The sequence below is a fragment of the Tamandua tetradactyla genome, chromosome 8, assembly GCF_023851605.1.
Source record: "Tamandua tetradactyla isolate mTamTet1 chromosome 8, mTamTet1.pri, whole genome shotgun sequence".
Classification (NCBI taxonomy): Eukaryota; Metazoa; Chordata; class Mammalia; order Pilosa; family Myrmecophagidae; genus Tamandua; species Tamandua tetradactyla.
The window spans coordinates 69,070,255-69,090,171 of NC_135334.1; the positions used below are offsets into that span (position 1 = coordinate 69,070,255).

General features: G+C 55.3%; 1 protein-coding gene across 1 annotated transcript; it reads left to right on the plus strand.

Annotated features, from left to right (window-relative positions):
• The first annotated feature begins 22 nt into the window (after positions 1–22).
• On the plus strand, positions 23–19,515 carry WNT11 (Wnt family member 11). The gene is made up of 5 exons (XM_077112083.1): positions 23–105; positions 9,047–9,282; positions 10,429–10,706; positions 13,478–13,770; positions 18,767–19,515. The coding sequence occupies exons 1-5, from the start codon at positions 23–25 to the stop codon at positions 18,939–18,941; spliced, it is 1,065 nt and encodes a 354-aa protein (XP_076968198.1). The 3' UTR covers positions 18,942–19,515.
• Positions 19,516–19,917: the final 402 nt, after the last annotated feature.

Consider the following 19,917-nt stretch of genomic DNA (forward strand, 5'->3'; position numbering starts at 1 on the left):
CCGGCGCGCTGAGCGTGCGACGATGAGGGCGCGGCCGCGGGTCTGCGGGGCGCTGCTCCTCGCCCTGGCCCTGCACACCGGCCTGTGCTATGGCATCAAGTGGCTGTAAGTAGGGACTCCGCGCCCACGCGGCTGGGGGGCGGGGGAGGGCGTTAAGGGGCCTCCTGGATCGCGCGAGCGTGCCAGAGTCCCGGGAGACGAACTTGGCTTGGGGGTCGTGAGCAAATCACGCTTCTTAAGCCTTCGTTTTCTCCTCTGCAAAGTGGGGTCACTGTCATCCTTGCCTCCCGGGAGTGGAGAGTGGGGAGTGGCGAAGCAGGAGCGAGGCCAGGCGTGGCGAGCAATGAGATTGCCACGTCCCGTGCAGCTGGCTGTTGCGCAAAGGCCGCTGAGGAGCTGGGAGACCTTCGCAGGGGCAGATAGCAAAAGACACCCTGGTCAAGGGGTACAATCCAGAGGGTTTGCCCTGACATCCAGGGGCCTGCTTAATGTTATGTTTCCTTGTCGGTCTCCTTGACCGCAGTTGGAGGTCAAAAACAGTGCCGACCCCTCCACCTAGGTGACCTTGGAATGTCACTCAACCTCTGAGAGCCTCAGTGTCCTCCTTTGACAAGGGAGGGTAAGAATTTCCACCTCCCTGAGATCAGAGAAGAGGTTTATGAAAGTACCTCATAAACTGTCAGGTGCTGTGCACATGTGAAAGGTATTCCTTTACATATAAATTATTAATGACAGGATAGGTGGGAGAGAGAGGCTAACTTTCAGCCCAGCAGAAGGGAGTTCCTACTCTCTATAGGGTGCGGGAGATGCAGGGGGAGAGAGGAGTAAAACCCGGCCCCTTCCTGTAGTTGCTGCCCCTTGGGCTGGGAGAGATAAGCCCAGGCCGTAAATAACTCAGAGCAGGGCAGAAGCTTCCAAGTGCCCTCAGAGAGATCAGAGTAGTGTGGTGGGGGGAGGGGAGGCAGAGGAAGGGAAGACAGCCTGGTGGGGGGCACAGACTTGGAACAATGCGGAGACTTTCAGGAGAGGTGTTCCTAGGCTGGGCCTGAGGAGTGACTTGGGGTTTGGCAGTTGGGGACAATAGTAGAAGGAGGGCCCCTTGGGTGGAGGGGACTCCCTAAGCAAAGGCCCAAGAGTGGGAAAGGACAAGACCGGGGCTAGAGTTCGGGCGGGGGTGGGGAGTCATGCAGATAAGACAGGAGAGGGACATGGGGAGGGTTCCTGGACAGGGATTAGTTGGAAGACAAGGTGATTAGTGGCTGGGCCGCCTGCAAACAGTGGCGAGGTCAATGGCCCTGCTCCTTCTGGGGCTGAGTTATCAATTAATTGGTGATTCAAGAGGGAAACTCCATCTTCTTGCAGTTTCTACTTTGCAAGGAGAGGCCTGGGCTCTGTGGTCTCCCAGCCCGGGGGCACCAGCTCTTCCTAGCTGTCCCTGATGAATTTTGTGAGAAATCAGTTATCTTCTTTCTGCTACTGGTTGACAGGACACTGTCAGAGTTGGCAGGAACCTCTGATTGGTGAATCAGCTCCCGCCCCATTTTACAGATAAGGAAACTGAGGTCCAGAGAGGGAAAGGATTTGGTGGGGAGCATAAGGAGTGTCTGAGGCAGATAACTGGGGGGAAGGACACTGCTATCATACCACTGTACGGTGGGAATGCAGAGGCACCAAGGCTCTGAGAAGTGCATGGTTTGCCCAAGGTGGTGGAGTAGGGCCTGGAGTAGATGGCTGGCTAAGCCCAGACTCCACGCCCTCACCGCTGCATGGCTCAAGCTGCCACAGAAATGGTACAACTTAGACCCTGCCTTAAAGAAACACACCACCTTTTGAGGGAGACAGACACATCAAATATACAAAGTGGACTGTGGTCAGTGTCCTAGGAGAGGAACCGTGGCAGCCCAGAGGAGAAGTGGTTGATTCCACCTGAAGACATCAGGAAAGACCTCTCTGCAAGTGTTGACTTTTGGTCTGAGCTGTGAAGAATGGGTAGGGTTTTAATAGGCAGAGATGGAATGCAAAGCAGGCATCCTAGCAAAAGCCTAGAGGCAGGTGGGTGCAGGTGGGGAAACTTGGAGGAACTAAGAATGAGAGAAACCTACTAGGAAATGCACCGGGACATTATTAGTATGTGCCACACACTGTGCCGAGAGCTGTAGCTACTTAATCTTGATAATACTCCATTGAGGTAGGTGATATTCTTATCACCCCCACTTTACAAATAAGAAAATCAAGGTACAGAAAGGTTAAGTAGCTCACCCAACATCTCACAGCTAGTTAATGAGGACAGTGGGCTCAGAATGCAGGCAGATTAACCTGCAAGAGGCCAAATGTCATTAAAGTGGTTAAAGTCTTGCTGGAGATAGTTATGGAAACAGAAGGGATGGAGTTTTAGCATAACATGCACACACATCTACACACATGTATATGTATGGTCTTGCTACATGCCAGCCACAGTTCTAAGTTATTTTATGTCAGTGATTACATTTGAATCTCTCAACCCCCCATGAGGTAAGTTCTGTTATTATTCCCATTAAACAGAAGCAGAAAGGAAGGCATGGGAGTGTCTTTAACTGGTACGTTGTCACAGGTCTAACTCAGTGGCTTAACCAACCCTCTGTTGGTCTCAGGGAGCCATAGGGTGGCTGGGTCCAGGGAAGTATACAATGTGGGTGGGAGGCAAGAGACTCATCCAGAAGGCTCCGCTGTCCTGGGGTTGTCCAGGGTGGGGCCCTGCTGCCCCGGGCTTTGGAAAGCGAGCTGGAGATGAAGGAGGCATTTGACACAGGAACTGAAACCAGATGTGGCTGAATGGCTGGGGCTGCCCACCTGTTGGAAGCCTGGGACTCACCCTGAGCTTCCTGGTGGGCTGGGGACTGCGGGAGAGACAGTTACAGCCTGGCCATCCTGGAAGCACCTGGCTAGAAATAATCTGGGGAATTCCTCCCCTATCCCACCTCCTTCCCCAGCCAGGTGCTGGGAGACTCTCAGCCCGGCAAATGTAGAGAGACCAAGTCTGCGTCATCCAGGCTGTTCTCTGGCTGGCCTGGGTAGGTGGAGAGAGGGGGCTGAGGGTGGTTCCAGCCTCCTATTGGAACCTCTGGGGTTCCCCAGTGAAGGGAAAGGCCCAGAAAGCCTGGGAGGGCCCAGAAAAGCTGCCCCACCCTTCCTGGGCAGCCTCCACTGCTGCGGTCTCAGAGCTGGGGCCTCTTAAGGAACGTAGTTACAGCAAAGTGGGGTGAAAGGAACCCCAGACTGGGGGCTGGAAGACTGGGATCCCAGCCTGAGCTCTGCCAGTTCACTAGCCAAGGCCTCAGGCAACTCAATCACTTTAGCCTCTCTGAGTCTCGGTTTCCTCATCTCTAAAATGGGGGTGAAAGGAGCCCTAACCTGGCATGTGGGAGGCTTGGGTTCTAGCATGGATCTGCCTCTGATTGGCCTGTACAGCCCTGGGCAGTCCTGCCCTCTCTGAGCCTGTTTCCCCATCTGCACTTGGGGAGTCGGTAATGATATGGAAGCTGCTCTTCAGTTTTCCAGTTGACAAGTCACAGACTAAAGCCAGTTAAGGGCTGGGGTTTGCAGGAGGATCATCATGCGGGGCAGGTGTGGGCTTCAGTCCCTGGTGACGTCGTTGCAGTCGTGGGTGTGAAGGGGAACCCCATCACCTCCTGGTAGGACTGGATCTGCAGGCTCCAGGTCCCTTCGCCTGCCTCAGTTTCCCCATCTGTACAATAGGGGAAGGAGCTGAACTGGTCCGCTCTTAGCCCTGGAGTCACAGGACAAAGCCTGGAAAAGGGCAGAAGGACTCAAGCCACAGAGCCCAGGGCTCCTCCTTCCCGGGCCGGCAGCCACAGCCCTAAGCCTGGGGGTGCTGGGTGAGGGAGCGGCAGCTCTAGGGAGCCCGGGTCCTTACCTGGGACTTAATTGAGGAGTTGTGACTTGTCAGCATGGGAGAGGCCCCCATGGTCATCCCAGGGTTGGGCAGAGAGAGTCTCTGTCTCCCCCAGTGACATAAAACCCAAGTTCCTGCTCCATCTTCTGCCACATGGGCAGCTGGATGGAATATGGCCCAGGAGACCCCAAGGGAGGGGGGACCAAGCAAAGGTCTGGCTGTCCCGCCCTGGGGTCAGCTGGGTCTGCAGAAACAGAACCGCAGCGCTTCCCGGGACAAAGCTTATGGGCCCCCTTCAGCACCGACCAGGCTCCCTCACTTCATCCTGGAAGCGCTTCTTCCCCAATAGAAACATGGTTATTGATGTTAGGACCTACTCCAGCACCAGACTCTTGGCTCCTCCAAGACCCAGCCTCATCCATCCTTCCTTGAGGGGTAGAGTGGGCTACGTTCTGGGGGGCGGTGGTGGGACCTCCCGAGGCCTCTGGGCCTGGCTGTGTTGCAGACTCACCTAGTAGTGAGGGTGGGTGACGGCACTCAGCTCGGAGCAACGCCCTGCCGCCAGCTGGCCAGACCCCCGTGCCTAGGGAAGGGGGGGCGCTGTGAAAGGCAAGTTCAGGGGGAAGGCTCTCTGTGGGAGGCAGCCTTACCTGGGCCAGGAACCCTAGAGCTGCCTGAGGGTAGCACTACTAGCACCACCAGAAAACCAGCTCAGCAACCAAATGGGACAAGGAGGACAGTGGAAGACTCTGTAGTCAGCCAGGCAGGAGGTGACAATGGCCCTGCCCTGGATTTGAGCCGCATTAGGGAGAGAGTCCCATCCAGGTGAGGAGATGGTACAGCAGGGGGGTGGGGGGGTGCCACTGTGGCTTGGGCCATGGGGTGGAAGGTGAAGCCGATGGCCAGGCTTGGGTGACTCTAAAACACCCTCACCATTGGAGCCTGCATTACTCACAGGCAGGGAACATTATGGATGGGGAAACTGAGGCCTGGGGTGGGCCTGCCCAAGTTTGCAGGCTGGGTGAGCGGCTGACCCAAAGCTGGGTCCCAGTCTCCTGCCTCCCAGCCATTCCCAGAAGAGCCTCTGAATCCCCAATGACAGAAGCCCTGGGTCTCCCTGGTGGCGCCCCAGGCACAAGCCTCAGCTGTGAACTCTCTTTCTCCTCTGTCCCCCTCCTGTCCTCTCTCCCACCTTCTCCCCCATTCCCCACCCCCAGATAAACTAAAATGTTTTCAATTAGGGATCTGCTGGAGTGAGGCAAGCAGGGCAAGATGTCCAGACGGGTGACTCCCCTGCTTTCCGTCCTAATCCTTGATTACCTCCCTAAGGGCGATTTAGCTAGAAACGGTCATTACCGCTAATTACCAGACGAGCACTTGGCCCTCCCCGGGAGGGGAATGCTGCTGCCTCCCGGCCAACGCTCCAGGCCGGGTGGTGCAGGCCATGGCTGGTGCAGGCTGCTCGCGTCCTGGCCACTCCCTGCAGCTGACCAGGGGCCGACCAGGTGCCTGCATAGCAGCTTTCTACTCATCCTCCACCCTGCCTGGGGAGGCCTGAGCCCCCGTCTAGGAAAGTCACTACTAAGTTTTCCCTTACAGCTTCTTCGGACAGCCTGCTCGGGGCTGTGGCTTGAGAAACTTTCCATTCCAGAGATGAAGAAACTGAGACCAGAGTGGCTCAGGGGTTCACCCAGGATATCCCAGCCAGTGACACCCTGGGAGCAGGGAGCACCCCTCCCAGAGAGCCACGGCACCCAGCACTCAGGACTCTCCTGTTGGCCTGAGCTGAGTTCCCAGGAGAAGGCGCAGCCCTCATTATCCTGCTTCTTGGCTAGGGCAGAAGCCGAGACTAGAGCAGAAATGAAGGCAGGGCCACTGTGAGGCTGGTACTGGGCCAGGTGTCTTATTTACTCTGTCTCATTTAATCCTTCCTATTTTACATCTGAGAAAGCAGGCTGGAGGGAGGGAAGAAAGTTGGATGAGGGGGAAGGGCGGAGCGGACTCAGGGCAGGCTGAGTATGGACAGCCCCCCAGCCCAATGCCCCGCAAAAGGGGACCCAGGAAGGAGAGGCCATGTCTGCCCAGAGGATGGACAGACTGCTGACATCAGCAGGAGGCAGGGCACCTGGGCCCTGGAGTCTCGGGCTTGCTGGGGGGACGCGGGCAAGCACAGCCCCGGCTCTGCCTCAGTGTTCTGCTCTGTGCAGAGGGGAGTGATAACCTTGCCCAGCCGACCCCTGCGGGGCCATGTGAGACTGGGGAGAGGCAGGCAGTGAGGGGCTCTGTGAACTGTGAAGTGGACTGCACAACAGCCACTGCAGGTGTGAACAGTGACGGCCTCTGAGTGATGGCGGGTGGAGGGGGGTGCTGTTAACAACCAAGAAACACCCTGAGGTGATGACATATGCTTTTGTGTGGTCAAACCCCACAAATTCAGACAGCAGGCTCCCAGAGGTTTCCCTGGGTAGGCCGGCCTCAGTGACTCAAGGCCAGGAGGGAGGACCAGAACGGTTCAGTTCGGTTCAAGGCCTGAGATCTGCACTGCACTGCCTCCCATGCTGGGTGCTAGCATCCAGAGACCTCCAAACATTTCCCTGCTTGCGGTGGGGAAGGGGTGGGGAATGGCAGGCCAGGGATCACAGTGAGGGCAGACTGCCCAGGACCCCCACAGCTGATCTCAGGCAGAATGGGTTGTGCCATCTCAACAGCAAACTCCAGGCTGTGTCCACTTTCCAGCCTGTGTCCACTTGTCCTGGACCAGGATTCTACCTGATTAGAAATGATATAATTTGGGATCATAGGGTAAGTGCAGCATGGCAATGAGTGAGAGGCAACAGGAAGTAAACTAACCTACTGAGTACTTAGTGTAGCCATACTATCTTGTTCAGCCTTGGTAATACCCCTACAAGGTAGTAGTCTCCATTTTGTAGTTGATGCCCAGAGAGGGACATCAGTTTACTCAAGGTAGCACAGCACGTGGAGGCTACAACTTGAGTTAAAACCCAGGTCTTCTGACTCCCTCTGGTCCGAGTTTTACCTGACAAGGGGACCACATCCATGAATGTTCCAAATAAGGCTCACCGGATAGCCTTTTGCGTTAGAATGATTATTTCCTTGTAACAGATGAGGACCAGGGGGCCCAGGGAGGTTGGGGGACTTACCCAGCTCACACAGCTGGTGTCTGAATTCTCTGGGCCGGCCTAGGAATTGGAACACATGCTGGATCATTGCCTTGTAACTGTCATCCAGCCATCAGACAAGGGGCTGTTTGAATGATCTGCCTTATGCTCGTTACTGAACAAGTAATATAGGAGGAGTAGGTGCTTCATAACTGCTTCTTCTGCAAGTAGAGTCCATTCACTCACTCGGCTTCTGGAGCAGGGGAAGGGCATTCCTGGCATCAGGAGACGCTTAGGGAAAGGAAAGTCAGGGAAGCCGGGAGTCTGGTGTGGTGGGGTTTAGTGCACATGGTGGGGGGAGAGGACGAGGGGCTGGAGAGAGCCAGGGGCCAGGTGTCGAGGGGCCCTGAATGTCAGGTGGAGACTGCCCAGGGTAGGAAAAGACCCAGGCAGTCACTGTCATAGGTGCCAGTCATTGAGCACTGACACAGTGTGCCAGCTCTGGGCAGCGCATGTGATGTGCTTCGGCTGATTCAATTCCTCAAATAATGCTAAGGGGAGAGGTTAAGTAACTCCCTGGAGGTCACACGGTGGGGTGGAGCTGGAGCCAATTATCTCCCCAGGTAGGTGCTGTTCCCCTGGCATGGGCCTACCTCCTTTAGGATCTTGGGCCTACCTCCTTTAGGATCTTGGGCCAGGGTTTCTGGGACCTCGACCTCAGCAGATCTCAGCCCCACCCCTGCTACGGCTGTGTCAGGTGAGGCCCTCAGCACCTGTGGCTGCATATTAGCCTCTTCCTGTCCCTCCTGGGTTGCTGACAGCCAGCTCTGGGATCCCTCTTGCTAGGGTGGGGTGGGGGCCTGAGGACAAGTCTATGTGGAGCCCTTTGGCCTGTGGGGTCCCCTCTAGCCTGCACTGAAAGGAAGTACCACCCGATGCAGTCTGCATCTCAGAGAAGGCCTGGGAGAAAGATGGCTCCAAATGCAACTCTGGTCCTGGAATCTTAGAAATCCAGTGTCCAGAGTCAGGATCTGGGAAGCTCTTGGGTCCTTTAACATTCTAGGAGCTAATGCTTGGGCCAGCATCTCCCAAGTCATGGGTGACATCAGCACTCCCCAAGCAAAGGGCTTTGTGCTCGATCTGCTCCGCAGACTGAGTGAAATGAACCCTGTGACTGCATGACTTCTCAGGGCCTTTAAATGCTAACGTGCATCATGACTGTCCAAGGAGGAACGTAACACACCACTTCCCCAAAGTGTACTTGACCATCAATCCCTTTTCACAGAGTATTTCATTAGAACCCATTCTGGGAGATAAAGTTTACAGGTACAGACACTGTGGTGCAGAGAGGGGTAGTGATTTATCTAAAGTCACACAGCAAATTAGTGACAAAATCTGGATTAGAAACTGAATTTTCTAAGTTCCAATCAGTCACCAAATTGAATGGTTCTTTAATCCTTTAACAACAATCCGCTGCATGTATATTAGACTTTAAGATCTAAATGGATTTAATAGTTAAATGAAATAGGAAGTTCTTAACTCATGCTGCACACATAGTAAATGCTTAGTATGTATTTATGATGATGATTATAATCATCTAACACTTAGCATGGCGTCTGGCACATAATAGGTGCTCAATTTTGAGTGACTGAATAAAGAGTGATAATTCCAACTCACCCAGCTGTGTGAGTACTGAATCAGATAATGGATGTAAGCACATTGTGAGTTGGTAAAACTGTTTATTGCTAGTATAATTGTTGAAATGCTTAGGCAGGATGGAAGTCGTATTGCCATGTTATAAATGAGGGCCTGAGGCCCAGAGAGGGACAGTGATGTGCCCAAGGTCACACAGGGCTCGGAGTAGAGCCATTGCTCTGCCTGCCTGGGTGCTTTGCCTCCTGGCCTGGCTCCTTCTCACGAAGGCCCCAGAGTCCACTGAGGAGAAGGCCGAGGTCAGTAGGGTGGGTAGAGGCGCTGCCACCCCTCACTGCCCTGTCTCTCCTTCCATTGGTCGCTGCCGTTTGGTGGTGTGCAGGGCGCTGTCCAAGACTCCGGCGGCCCTGGCACTGAACCAGACTCAGCACTGCAAGCAGCTGGAAGGCCTGGTGTCTGCACAGGTGCAGCTGTGCCGCAGCAACCTGGAGCTCATGCACACCATCGTGCACGCTGCCCGCGAGGTCACGAAGGCCTGTCGCAGGGCCTTCGCCGACATGCGCTGGAATTGCTCCTCCATCGAGCTTGCCCCCAACTACCTGCTTGACCTGGAGAGAGGTAGGGAGCTGGCCCAGGCTGCTAGGCCCTTCTGAATGCATGCAGGTGTGGAAGAACCTATGCAGGCTTAAATATATGTGTTTTTAGATAGATGGATGAATTCATGGATGGGTGGCTCTGTGATGGGTGGATGGAAGGATGGATGGATGGATGGATAGACAGATGGATACAGGCATGGATGAGTGAACATAAGGGTAGATGAATTGATCATAGGGGTGTTCAGCCATGAATTAATGAATGAATAAACATATAGATGAGTTCATATACCATGCAAGGGAGCCTGAATGCAAGTGGAAGTGTGCCTTACTGCACGAAGGAAGGGATGGATGATGCCTGCTTCACCACCCAAGGTCATTGCCTCCTGCACTTAAGGCCACATGTTAGAGGCTACATATAAGAGAATACTGCAAAGTCCACCCTCCGGGCCAGAGGCAGGGATGCTGACGGAAATTGCTTCAGGATACACAGAGTGAAGTAGAGACTAAGGAACGAGCACTTGTCCTGTGGGGGGACTTCCTGGAGGAATTGGCTTCTGGGATGGAAGTGGGGGGAACTGTGAAGATAGAGAGGCGTCTGACCCATTCTCTCCCCTGGATGCTCACATCTTTCTCATGGCTCCTCAATGGAAACGCTCATGTGCATGCACGCGGCAAGCTTGCTCCCTTCCTCAATTATTTGAATTCTAGCCCAAGCCTGTGAGGTAGGTATTATCACCCCCATTCTACAGTTCAGGAAACTGAGGCTTTGAGAAGGGGAAGTGATTTTCTAGTTCGGAGATGCAGCCAGGGCTGAGACCCAAGGCCTTTCCACAACACCCACAGCTGGGCACTATATGCCCTGGTCTCTCCCATCAGTCATCTTGGAGAAGCTCAGGACTATGCCTCCATTTCTATGAAGCAGCCCCTGCACCTGAGTGCAGGAACAAATGGGGGTGAGAGTCTGGAATCATGAGTGTGAGTGTACAAGCTAGCACATGGGTGAGTGTGCACGGAGAGAGAGGGGTGGCAGACTGATGGCCCCTGTGCCGTCCTCCGCCTGCATATCTGGTTATACCCCCTGCCCCCACCTGCCCCCAGCCAGGCAGGGACGAGGGAGGAGGCTAGATCAGCCCTGCCCGGGCTGAGCCCACATCTCCCTGCCCCACAGGGACCCGGGAGTCGGCCTTCGTGTACGCATTGTCCGCGGCCGCCATCAGCCACGCCATCGCCCGGGCCTGCACCTCCGGTGACCTGCCCGGCTGCTCCTGCGGCCCCGTCCCAGGTGAGCCACCCGGGCCCGGGAACCGCTGGGGAGGATGCGCGGACAACCTCAGCTACGGGCTCCTCATGGGAGCCAAGTTTTCCGATGCTCCTATGAAGGTGAAAAAAACAGGATCCCAAGCCAATAAACTGATGCGTCTACACAACAGTGAAGTGGGGAGACAGGTAACCACCCACCCCACCCGCCCCAGATGGTTGTGCTTGTGCCATCGGCTGGGAAGGGCCAGCCAGTGTGCACAATGGAGGGGGGTGGGGGGGCGGGCCCTGACCGACCCACACCCATGGGCTGCCTGGCCTCCCTCAGCTCTTCCCTCTCTAGCTGTTTGGGGCTTGCCTGACCCCTCCTCCGGGGGGTCCATCAGGATTTGGGCTGGAGAACATTGGTGGAGCAGAGGAGCACTGAGCTAGGAGTTGGAAGCTCTGAGTTCTGGCCTCAGCTCTGGCACTAACTTGCTGTGTGATGTTGGGCAAGTCACTCCCTCTCTGGCCTCATTGTTCCCATCTATATATGGCGGGTGATTCGATGTTCGCTGGGTCCCCATCTGCTGGGATCCTCAGGTTCTTGGTGTGGGAGGAGATGTGGGCAGGGCTATGGGCAACAGAGTCTTAAGCAGAGGAGTCATTTCCTTGGGTTTAACAGAGGTGCCCTCCCCAGCCTCCAACCCATCCCGACCTCCAAAGCACAACTTCATTTTCATTTCAATACCAGTTTTTCACATCATATCAATTTTTCCCTTATTCCTCAACCCATCCCACAAAAGTTTGGGTGAGTAAATGCATAAATGAATGAATGGAACTTTTTATATTTTTGCAAATTAAAATAAAAACGTACTACTTGATACCAATCTGTGTGGCAGACACCATGCTCAGTGATTTACAGGTCCTGTGATCCACAAGTCAACCCTGTGGGAGGTACTATTATCCCTTTTTTACTGATGGGAAAATTGGCCCAGTGAGGGACAGGCCTGCTGCCAGCCAGTGTTGTGTCCAGACTTCATCTCGTTGACTCCTCCCTGCAGCCATGGACGCCCACGTTACAGAGGCTCCAAATGAGGCCTAAAGAGCAAGGACGTGCAGGCGAGCCGGAGCCCAAATCTGTGGGACTCCCAGTCTGGAGGCCTCCACGTGTCCACCTTCCTCTCTCACCAACCAGTCTCCTTCATGTCAGGGTTTTAGGATTTCCAGGTCTCCCTTGGACAGTTGGGGAAACTGAGGCCAGGCCATGCTCCTGCCTTCCAGCCCTGTCACCTGCCCCCCCGGAGCCAGGGATCCAGTGAGAGCCCTTCGCCAACCCCGGCCTGAGAACCCCACCCCGATCCCACCATCAAGGCCAGGGTGAGCCCCACCCTGCTAGGGCACAGCCCTTCCCCCACTGCTCCCTACCCCCCTCCCCAGTGCAGTACAAAGCCGGCCTCAGCCTCAGGGGCCACAAGGCCTGTCCCTGGGACCCTAAGGAACTGGCTTCCCTAGGGCCATCTGCAAAATGGATGCAGTTCCCCTCCTCCAGGTCACAGGGCCTGTGTGAGCATTAAATGTGATCACACATATGACATGGTTAGCACAGGGCCTGGCTCACGTGGGCCTCAGACCCTTTCCCTCCCATCTTACTGAACATAGTTCACCTTTCTTGATGATTCAAAAGCATCTCCATATCCTTGAGAGGTTGAACGTGCCCCTGAAATTGTGTTCTTTATTCCTGTGCTTCTCCACAGGCTTTGATCAGTGAATCCCAGATTTTATACCCAAATGAACCCCCTTTTTCCCCGCTTCCTGGTGCTGTGAGGGGGAAGTAGCCTGAGATCTTGACTAGCGCCCTCAGTAACTCACTGAGTGACTTTGGGCAAGTCTTTACCCTGTCTGTGCCTCAGTTTCCCCACCTCTTTGATGCAGGTGGTGGGCTGGGGGCCCTTACAGCTCTTTACAGAGGGCAAGCAGGGGGCAGGTCTGGGTAGGGGGATCCTGGAGCCTCTCCTCTGAGTCCTGTATGGAAAGAAGCAGGGTTCAGAGGGCAGAAATGAAAGGCCCTGAGAAAGTACCTAACTCATGTCCCTCAGGATAGATGGGGAAACTGAGGCCACAGGTAATGACTCTGTGGCAGAGTCATTACTTAAACTGACTTTTTAAAAACCAATATTGATTTAACTTTTATAGTCCACAAAACCCTTCATGCATGCCATCTCATTTAATCCTTCCAGCTCTGCAAGGTAAAATTATGTGCCCATTTGGCATGCAAGAGGCACTAAGAGGTTAAGAGGCAGTAGAACTGACAGTGGGGAGGGAAAAGGCCAAGGGAGGGACCTGTCTCAATGCCCTTACTCCCCTCCCGCCCTTCCTCATTCTCTCTGTCCCTCTCTTCTTCTCCCTCCCTCCCTCCCTCCTTTCCTCCTCTTCTTTTGCTTTTCCTTTTTGCAAGCAACCATTTAGTGAGCCCTATTTTTGTGCAAGCAAATAAGCATGGAGCAATTAAAAGCTGCAGCTTTTGGAATCACCCTCATACCTGGGTTTGAATCTCAGCTCTGCAATTTTCTAGCTGTGCAACCTCAGGCATGAGACTTGGCCTCTCTGAGCCTTTGTTTCCACTTTGTAAAATGGGGAAAATAATGGTACCTCCCCCGAAGGGCTGTTGTAATGATTGAGAACTACATGTGTTAGAGCACTTGGTATACAGTAGGTGCTTGATAAATGGCATCTGTTAGCCCTGCAAAGGTCACTCTCTGTGAGCCTCTCTCCGCTGCCCCCCAGCTGGGAGGAAGAACAGAGGACTCACAACCCCTCCCACCTTAGAGCTATAAGCTCTGTCACTTGAGGCCTAGAGCAGGTGGTGACTCCCTGAGAGCACCTAGCCACATGGGAGGGACTTGATGCAGGCCATGGTCTTGGGGCAGGCCAGGGAGGGGGCTGCGGCCGCCCAGCCCGACGCCCTCCCCTGTCCGCAGGCTCTGCGCGCCTCTCTGGAAATGAAGTGTAAGTGCCATGGGGTATCTGGCTCCTGCTCCATCCGCACCTGCTGGAAGGGGCTGCAGGAGCTACGGGATGTGGCCGCTGACCTCAAGACCCGCTACCTGTCAGCCACGAAGGTAGTACACAGACCTATGGGCACCCGCAAGCACCTGGTGCCCAAGGACCTGGATATCCGGCCCGTGAAAGACTCGGAGCTTGTCTACCTGCAGAGCTCACCTGACTTCTGCATGAAGAACGAGAAGGTGGGCTCCCACGGGACGCAGGACAGGTAAGGGCCTGCCCACCCCCCCACCCCCATGGCAGGAAAGGTTCAGTTATGTTGCACATGCCTTACCCCAGCTCAGGGCCAGGCCTTGGCAGGGCCTCAGCCGGCATCTGGGAGTAGTTTTGCTGTGCAGCTGAGGGAAGTGGCCTAGGAATGCCTGAGCAGAGATGCCAGGGTACAGTGGCAGGAGGGTCCCCTTCCAGTGGTGCCTGATGTGCACCTTTACCAGACAGGGGTGCTAGGGGAGAGGAGACTGGTGGGAGTCCCCGAGCCTACTATTTCCCTTGTGGAAGAGACAGAGATGGAAAGAGACCATGACTATATCAGGAGACAGTGGCTGGGAATTAACTGTCCTTTGGCAGTTAAAGAACAGTGCTGAGTGGACTGGGCAAGGGAGGCAATAGCAGGCCAGGGCAGATTTCACAGAGGAGGGGTCTTTTAAAGTGGGTCTTGGAGTAGGAAGAGGAGTGCACCAGGCTCACACAGAGGGAAAGGGCATGCCAGCCTGATGGTGTGCTAAGTGTAGTAACCCTCAAGTCTGGCCTCATAGCCAGGGCACAGTGAGGCCTGCTCCTGAGTCCTGGGCCCTGGAATGCCTTGAGGGCAGGTGAGAGAGAGAGTCTCTGTGCCCAGCATTGCCTAAGTCAGACAGGCCTTAGGAAAGTATGTTGTTCTGATCTTCACTCAGCTGCCCTGCAGACTTCTGCCTTGACTCCCTGGTGCACTGGAAACCCGATTCCATTTTCAGAAATGTGACCGAGGGAGCTCAATTACACCCGGGGTGTTTGGGAGCTAGACAAGGCCTGGGAGGACTTCGAAATGATTTTCCTGAATGTAGGTCAGCTCTCCTCCCCGTCTCCTGCAGAACTCCTCAGCACCCCTTTCTGCCTGCAGACTCAAGTCTGCCCCTCCCAGCAGCTTCCAGACTCTGCAGAGGTGCACCTGCCAGCTTTCTGGTGGCATCCTCACACCCATGCACTCCCGCCGGGCCCAAACCTGCCTGTCTGCAGCCCTTGATTCTGCTGGTACCGCCCTCCCTTCTGCTCCATCGTGGAGTTCTTCACCCTGCTCAAGGCTACCCCTCTTTGAAGGGTCCCTGTCTGCTCAGTGGGTGCTTGTCTCCCCACTTGGTGGGCATGGGGTGGGGGAGTTTTTCTGGGCAGGTTCTCCTCTGGTTTCATCCCTTTCCCTGGGAAGCCACATCCCCACTGGGAGCTTCGTTTCCTCACCCCTGAGGTGGCGTGAGAACTTCCCCAGCTGATGTAAGGGGAAGGCCCAGCTGGTTCCCAGTCCCACCTGTGTACTTAGTGCATGGGGAGGGCTCCAGAACTTCCAGCATCCTCCCAACAGAGCTGGGAGCCTGGCAGGGTGAGATCTTCACCCCAGGTGCAAGGGGGGCCTCACCATCCCAGAATCCCTGAGGGTACATAATGCTGGACCCCACGTGGAGCGAGTCCTCAGATATTGTTTGTCGAATGAATACATGAAGGAAGGAGAAATGTCATACAGCTTCCTCTCTGAACAGATGAGGAACTGAGGCACGAGGGGAAGTGGGGCGGCAGCCAGCCTGTGACCACAGAGACTTCCTGGTCTGCACAGAGAGGCAGGTGGAGCCAGGGCAACCAAACTCACGTTCAGAGGTGCAGCCTCTGGAGAGGAAGGCCAGCCTGCATCCTGTACAGGGATATTGCCCCCAACATGTGTGTACCCCAGCTCTCTTTCTTCTCCTCCTGGGGCCCCCCTGGCTCCCAGTTGCACAGCTGGGGCTGGGGTCCCTACAGCTGGCCCCATCTCAACTGCTGCAGCCAAAACAAGGGAGGGAAGACGGCAGCCAACAGGGACTGCAGGCAGGCTGTGTGCCAGATGGAGCTGGGGAGGATTCAGGAGAGATGGCATTTCCCAAAGATGGTTCTGGACAAAGCTAGTCTTGAGATGCTACAATAGGAAGAGTTCTTCAATCAGATACGTTTGGGAAATTCTCTTTGGTGATTCACAAAGCACGAGAACTTATTATAGGTTCTGAGATATCCTGCAGGAAAGGCTCTGCCTGAGCTAGTGTTTCCCAGAGGTGTTTGGTTGTGGAACTCTTTTATTAAGGAGCCCCTAATAGCATTCCCCAGAACTGGTGCTCTGCGGGGTTAAAAGAATATTGAACCAGAAAGAGGGTGTCTGAGAATGTGTCTGGCACATAGTTGGTGCCCAGCCAGCCTTTGCTTCCTCCGCAACCCACGATCCTGTCTCCAGGAGAGGGAGGGGTGGCTTGGGGGCTCCATCCTCACAGGCCAGGGTAGCAGGCTCCCATCTGGAGGCCAGATTGAGGGGGTAGGGTGGAAGCGAGTGAAGATGGAACCAGGTCAGGTCAGGGAGACAGGAAGGCGTGGAGAGCCTGGGCGGAGGCAGCCAGGGTGGGTGCAGAGAGGACAGAGCTGGGGGAGGGGATTCTGGAAGGCCGAGGGTCTTGGATGCAGCAAGGCACAGCGTCTGAGTGTCCGGGAAGGGCAGCTTTTTCGGTGTGTGATCTTGAGAAGGTCCCTTCACTTCTCTGAGGCTCGGTGTCATCTGCTGTGCAACGGTGATGAAGACATGCCTCCTAAGGTTGGCAAATGGTCCCCGATACTAGGCAGTGTTGGTCACGTGGAGAGTGCTGGATAGGAAGAGTGGCCCCTCCCTCCCATCCCCACAGGCTGCCCTACCTTCCTTGCCCAGCTACCCCCACCCCAGCCCTAGGCCTCGACCCCATTCCCGCTCTACCACCCCCTCCCTTACTTTAGCAGAACGCCAGCCTCTAGGCTTCCTGCCATGCTCAGCTTGCAGTCGCTCCTCTGTGGAGGGGCCCCTGCAGACATCTGGATTGGCCAGATTTCTCTGCTGTCCAAGCTTCCCCCATGTCTCACTCGGTAGCTTCCAACCTGCTTCTCGCATCTGTCCTGTGAGGCTGCGCGTCAGCTGTGCTTTTCCTGGGCTCTGGTGGGCACAGCGGGGAGAGGCGGCAGGTGCTCAGGTTGTGAGAGGGAAGCCCGGGGCTGGGGAGCTCAGAGGGCCTCACACAGCCGGGGTAACAGGGCAGGTTTTCTGAAGGAGAAATGTGAATGTTGTTCACTGAGGGGATTTGGGGTGCGATAGCTGCGTGCCAGTGAGCTTTGTTAGCTGGGAAAGGCATGTGCACAGGGTTATCTCTATAGAGACTGGCCCCCAAGCTAGGGAAGGTAAGGTACTTTGCAGCCCACCTCACATCCACCGGGGAAACTGAGGCTTCGTCAGCAGTCAGTCTCCAAACCCCAACCCTCTTGCTTGTCTCTTCCGGAGGCCCACATCCCTGGGTCTGTGCCTGCACTGGCCAGGAAGGTCCATGCCATCCTGGGCCCTGGGGACCAGGCATCCTGGTGGCCACTCCCTGGGCCCATGGCCATCCCTCTAGGTATCCCCCTCCTCACCTCCTTCTCCCAGACACTATCTCAGGGGTCCTGAGGCTCTGAGGTTAGGTCCGGGTTTTCAGACATTGTGTGTCAGGGATCCAGAAATAAAAATAGAATGCTACCCTCTTCTTACCTCTGAGGGTAGAAGGTTTGGCCACAGGCCTTCAGGAGAAAACTGAGGAGGTCTAATGGGTTTTGAGTGGCTAATGTGAAGCCCAGAGAGGTTAAGTAACTGGCCTCGAGTCACACAGCTAATGAGTGACAGAGCTGAGATTTGAACCCAGGTCTGTCTAGTTCTGGGGCAAGTGTTCTTCCTGCTGCCCCTCCTGCCTTCTGCTCAGGAACTGCTTATAGCCCCACATACAGGTCACTTCCTGACTGTCCATCCTGGTTTGCCCCTCTTTCCCACCCTGTGGCCCCTGCCCGTCTCAGACCTTGGGCCCTTCCACCCGGCTGCTGCCAGCCTCCTCCCAGCCTCCCTGCTTCCAGCCCTACCCTTCCACCTATTCTCTCACTGTTCTTACCGCAGGTGGGGTCTTCAATGTGCCCTCCTCTGTGTGTTGGATTGCTGCTCATCTTTTAGGAAATAGCCTAGCTGAGCCTGCTAGGAGGGCTGCCCCTCAGACCCTGTGCTTGCCCTGAGTGGCCTTGTGCACATCCCTTCCCCGTTCTGTGCCTTGGTTTCTCCATCATAAACATGAGGTTGGATGTGGTCGTCTCTAGGACTTGCCCGTCTCAGATGTTCGGGGGCGCCACTGTCCACACGGCCCTGGGAAACTTCTGCCCCTGCCCAGTGCCCCAGGCTGCTGCTGCTCTGTCCACAACTGCATCCTGCGGAAACTGCCCCTTGGCTTAGCTCAAAGAATTGCCAGTCTGAACAGATAGTTTTCACAAGGCTAAGGAACCGATAGCCACAGAAGGATAGTTGCATTTTATGGGGAGCGTCAGTGTCTTTTTATTCCAGAAGAGTGGTTCAGGAAGGCATGCAGTCCCTGGCACGTCCGTGTCTTGGGTTCCATTTTCCCATCTGTGTAATAGGCCTGATAATCCACTGACCCAAAGACACTGTCTGCCTCCAATGAGATAAAATCCTGGGAGGGAGAAGCCTGGCCCCTTCCCCTCAGGGAACTGTATGCCCAGTGGTTACTTGATCTCACATCCAGTGCCACTGTGAGCGTGTCAGAATTTACTCTGGGAGTCTAAAGTACAAATGATCTTTCCCTTCATTATAACATGATTAAAGATGAAATATGAAAATGGGATTATAAGAGTCTGGTGTGAGGGTCCTCAACTTCTGGAAGTAGAAGGAATAAAAAAAGACACCCCAAGAAAACAAAACCACCCCATCATTGTGATGAATGCTTATCAGAAACATAAGGACATGTCAGAAGTGCCCTCTGATAAGCTATTTTAAATTCCCAACATAGTGAGGCCTGGGTATGGACACCTCCGAAGGGGTGTGGGGTATGGGGGGCTAAGATTTGGGGGAGGCTTTGCCTGCCTGCCTGGGATCTGTGGGGTGTCAGGGGGAGGAGACTGGACCCTCTCTAACCTCCCCTTCTCCCCCACCCCGACCCCCACAGGCAGTGCAACAAGACCTCCAGCGGCAGCGACAGCTGTGACCTCATGTGCTGCGGGCGTGGCTACAACCCCTACACGGACCGCGTGGTCGAGCGGTGCCACTGCAAGTACCACTGGTGCTGCTACGTCACCTGCCGCAGGTGTGAGCGCACCGTGGAGCGCTACGTCTGCAAGTGAGGCCCGGGGCCACCGCCCAGCCCGGGAGCGTGGACTCCTCGGGGGCACTTGGTAGCCGGAGGTGAGGCGCCTAGAGACGGCTTTGCTTCTAAATCCCAGATGCCAGGCCTGGAAGGTGGATCGTGCCTTGCCTCTACTTGGGAAGCCACCAGGAACTGAACAGCCTGGCCACCCGAGCAGGAGGGCTGGGACATCAAAGGAAACCGACAAGATTAAAAATAACCCTGGCAGCGGCGGCCCGGGTCGCAGAGCGCACACAGTGCCTTCCTGGCTGGTTTAAGACGCTGGCGGCTGTGGTCTGCCCGACTGCTGCGGACTTGACCTTTCGCAGCTTAAGAAGCCACCCTCCCGGGAAGGGGGGTCTGCCCACCCTCGTGGGCGTGGTCTACAGGCCCGACCCACGGAGCCGCCAGAGGCCCCCCCGGCGCCCCCCAGGGCCTGAGCCTGCTGGGCCCCACCACATGGAACCACTAGCTTGGGTTGTAAATTTTTGTTTGTTTGTTTTGTTTTGTTTTGTTTTTCCTCTGGGATGTGGGAGCTACAGATATATTTATAAAACATGGCTTTTTCTTTGGGGTGGCTTGCCTCAATTCCTCTTTATATATTATATATATAAATATATATGTATATATATATAATGATCTATATTTTAAACAGGCTTTTTAAACAGCTGTATGAAATAAATGCCGAGAGAACCCCAGCCCCTGCGGACTCCGGCCTTTCGGAGCGGGCTCGGAGGCTCCCGGGGCTGGCCGGGAGAATGCTCCGGCTTCCAGGAACGGCGGCCCCCGATTCATGTCCCTCCCGGCTCCTCGCCCCACCCTGGGCCTGGTCAGCCCGTAAGACCTCTCGGTCAAGGGCAAGGACAACTGTCCGGAAACATAAACCCAGCTGGCAGATTCTTCACCCCTCGGGGACATGCTCAGGCGGTCACTCGCAGAGCCGGCCGCGCCGTGTGACCTGCCAGGCCAGCTTC

Coding starts and splice junctions, on each gene's coding strand:
- WNT11 (XM_077112083.1), top strand. CDS start 23: ATGAGGGCGCGGCCGCGGGTCTGCGGGGCGCTGCTCCTCGCCCTGGCC. Junction 10,707..13,477: donor ACAGTGAAGTGGGGAGACAG/GTAACCACCCAC, acceptor CCCTGTCCGCAG/GCTCTGCGCGCCTCTCTGGA. Junction 13,771..18,766: donor TCCCACGGGACGCAGGACAG/GTAAGGGCCTGC, acceptor CGACCCCCACAG/GCAGTGCAACAAGACCTCCA.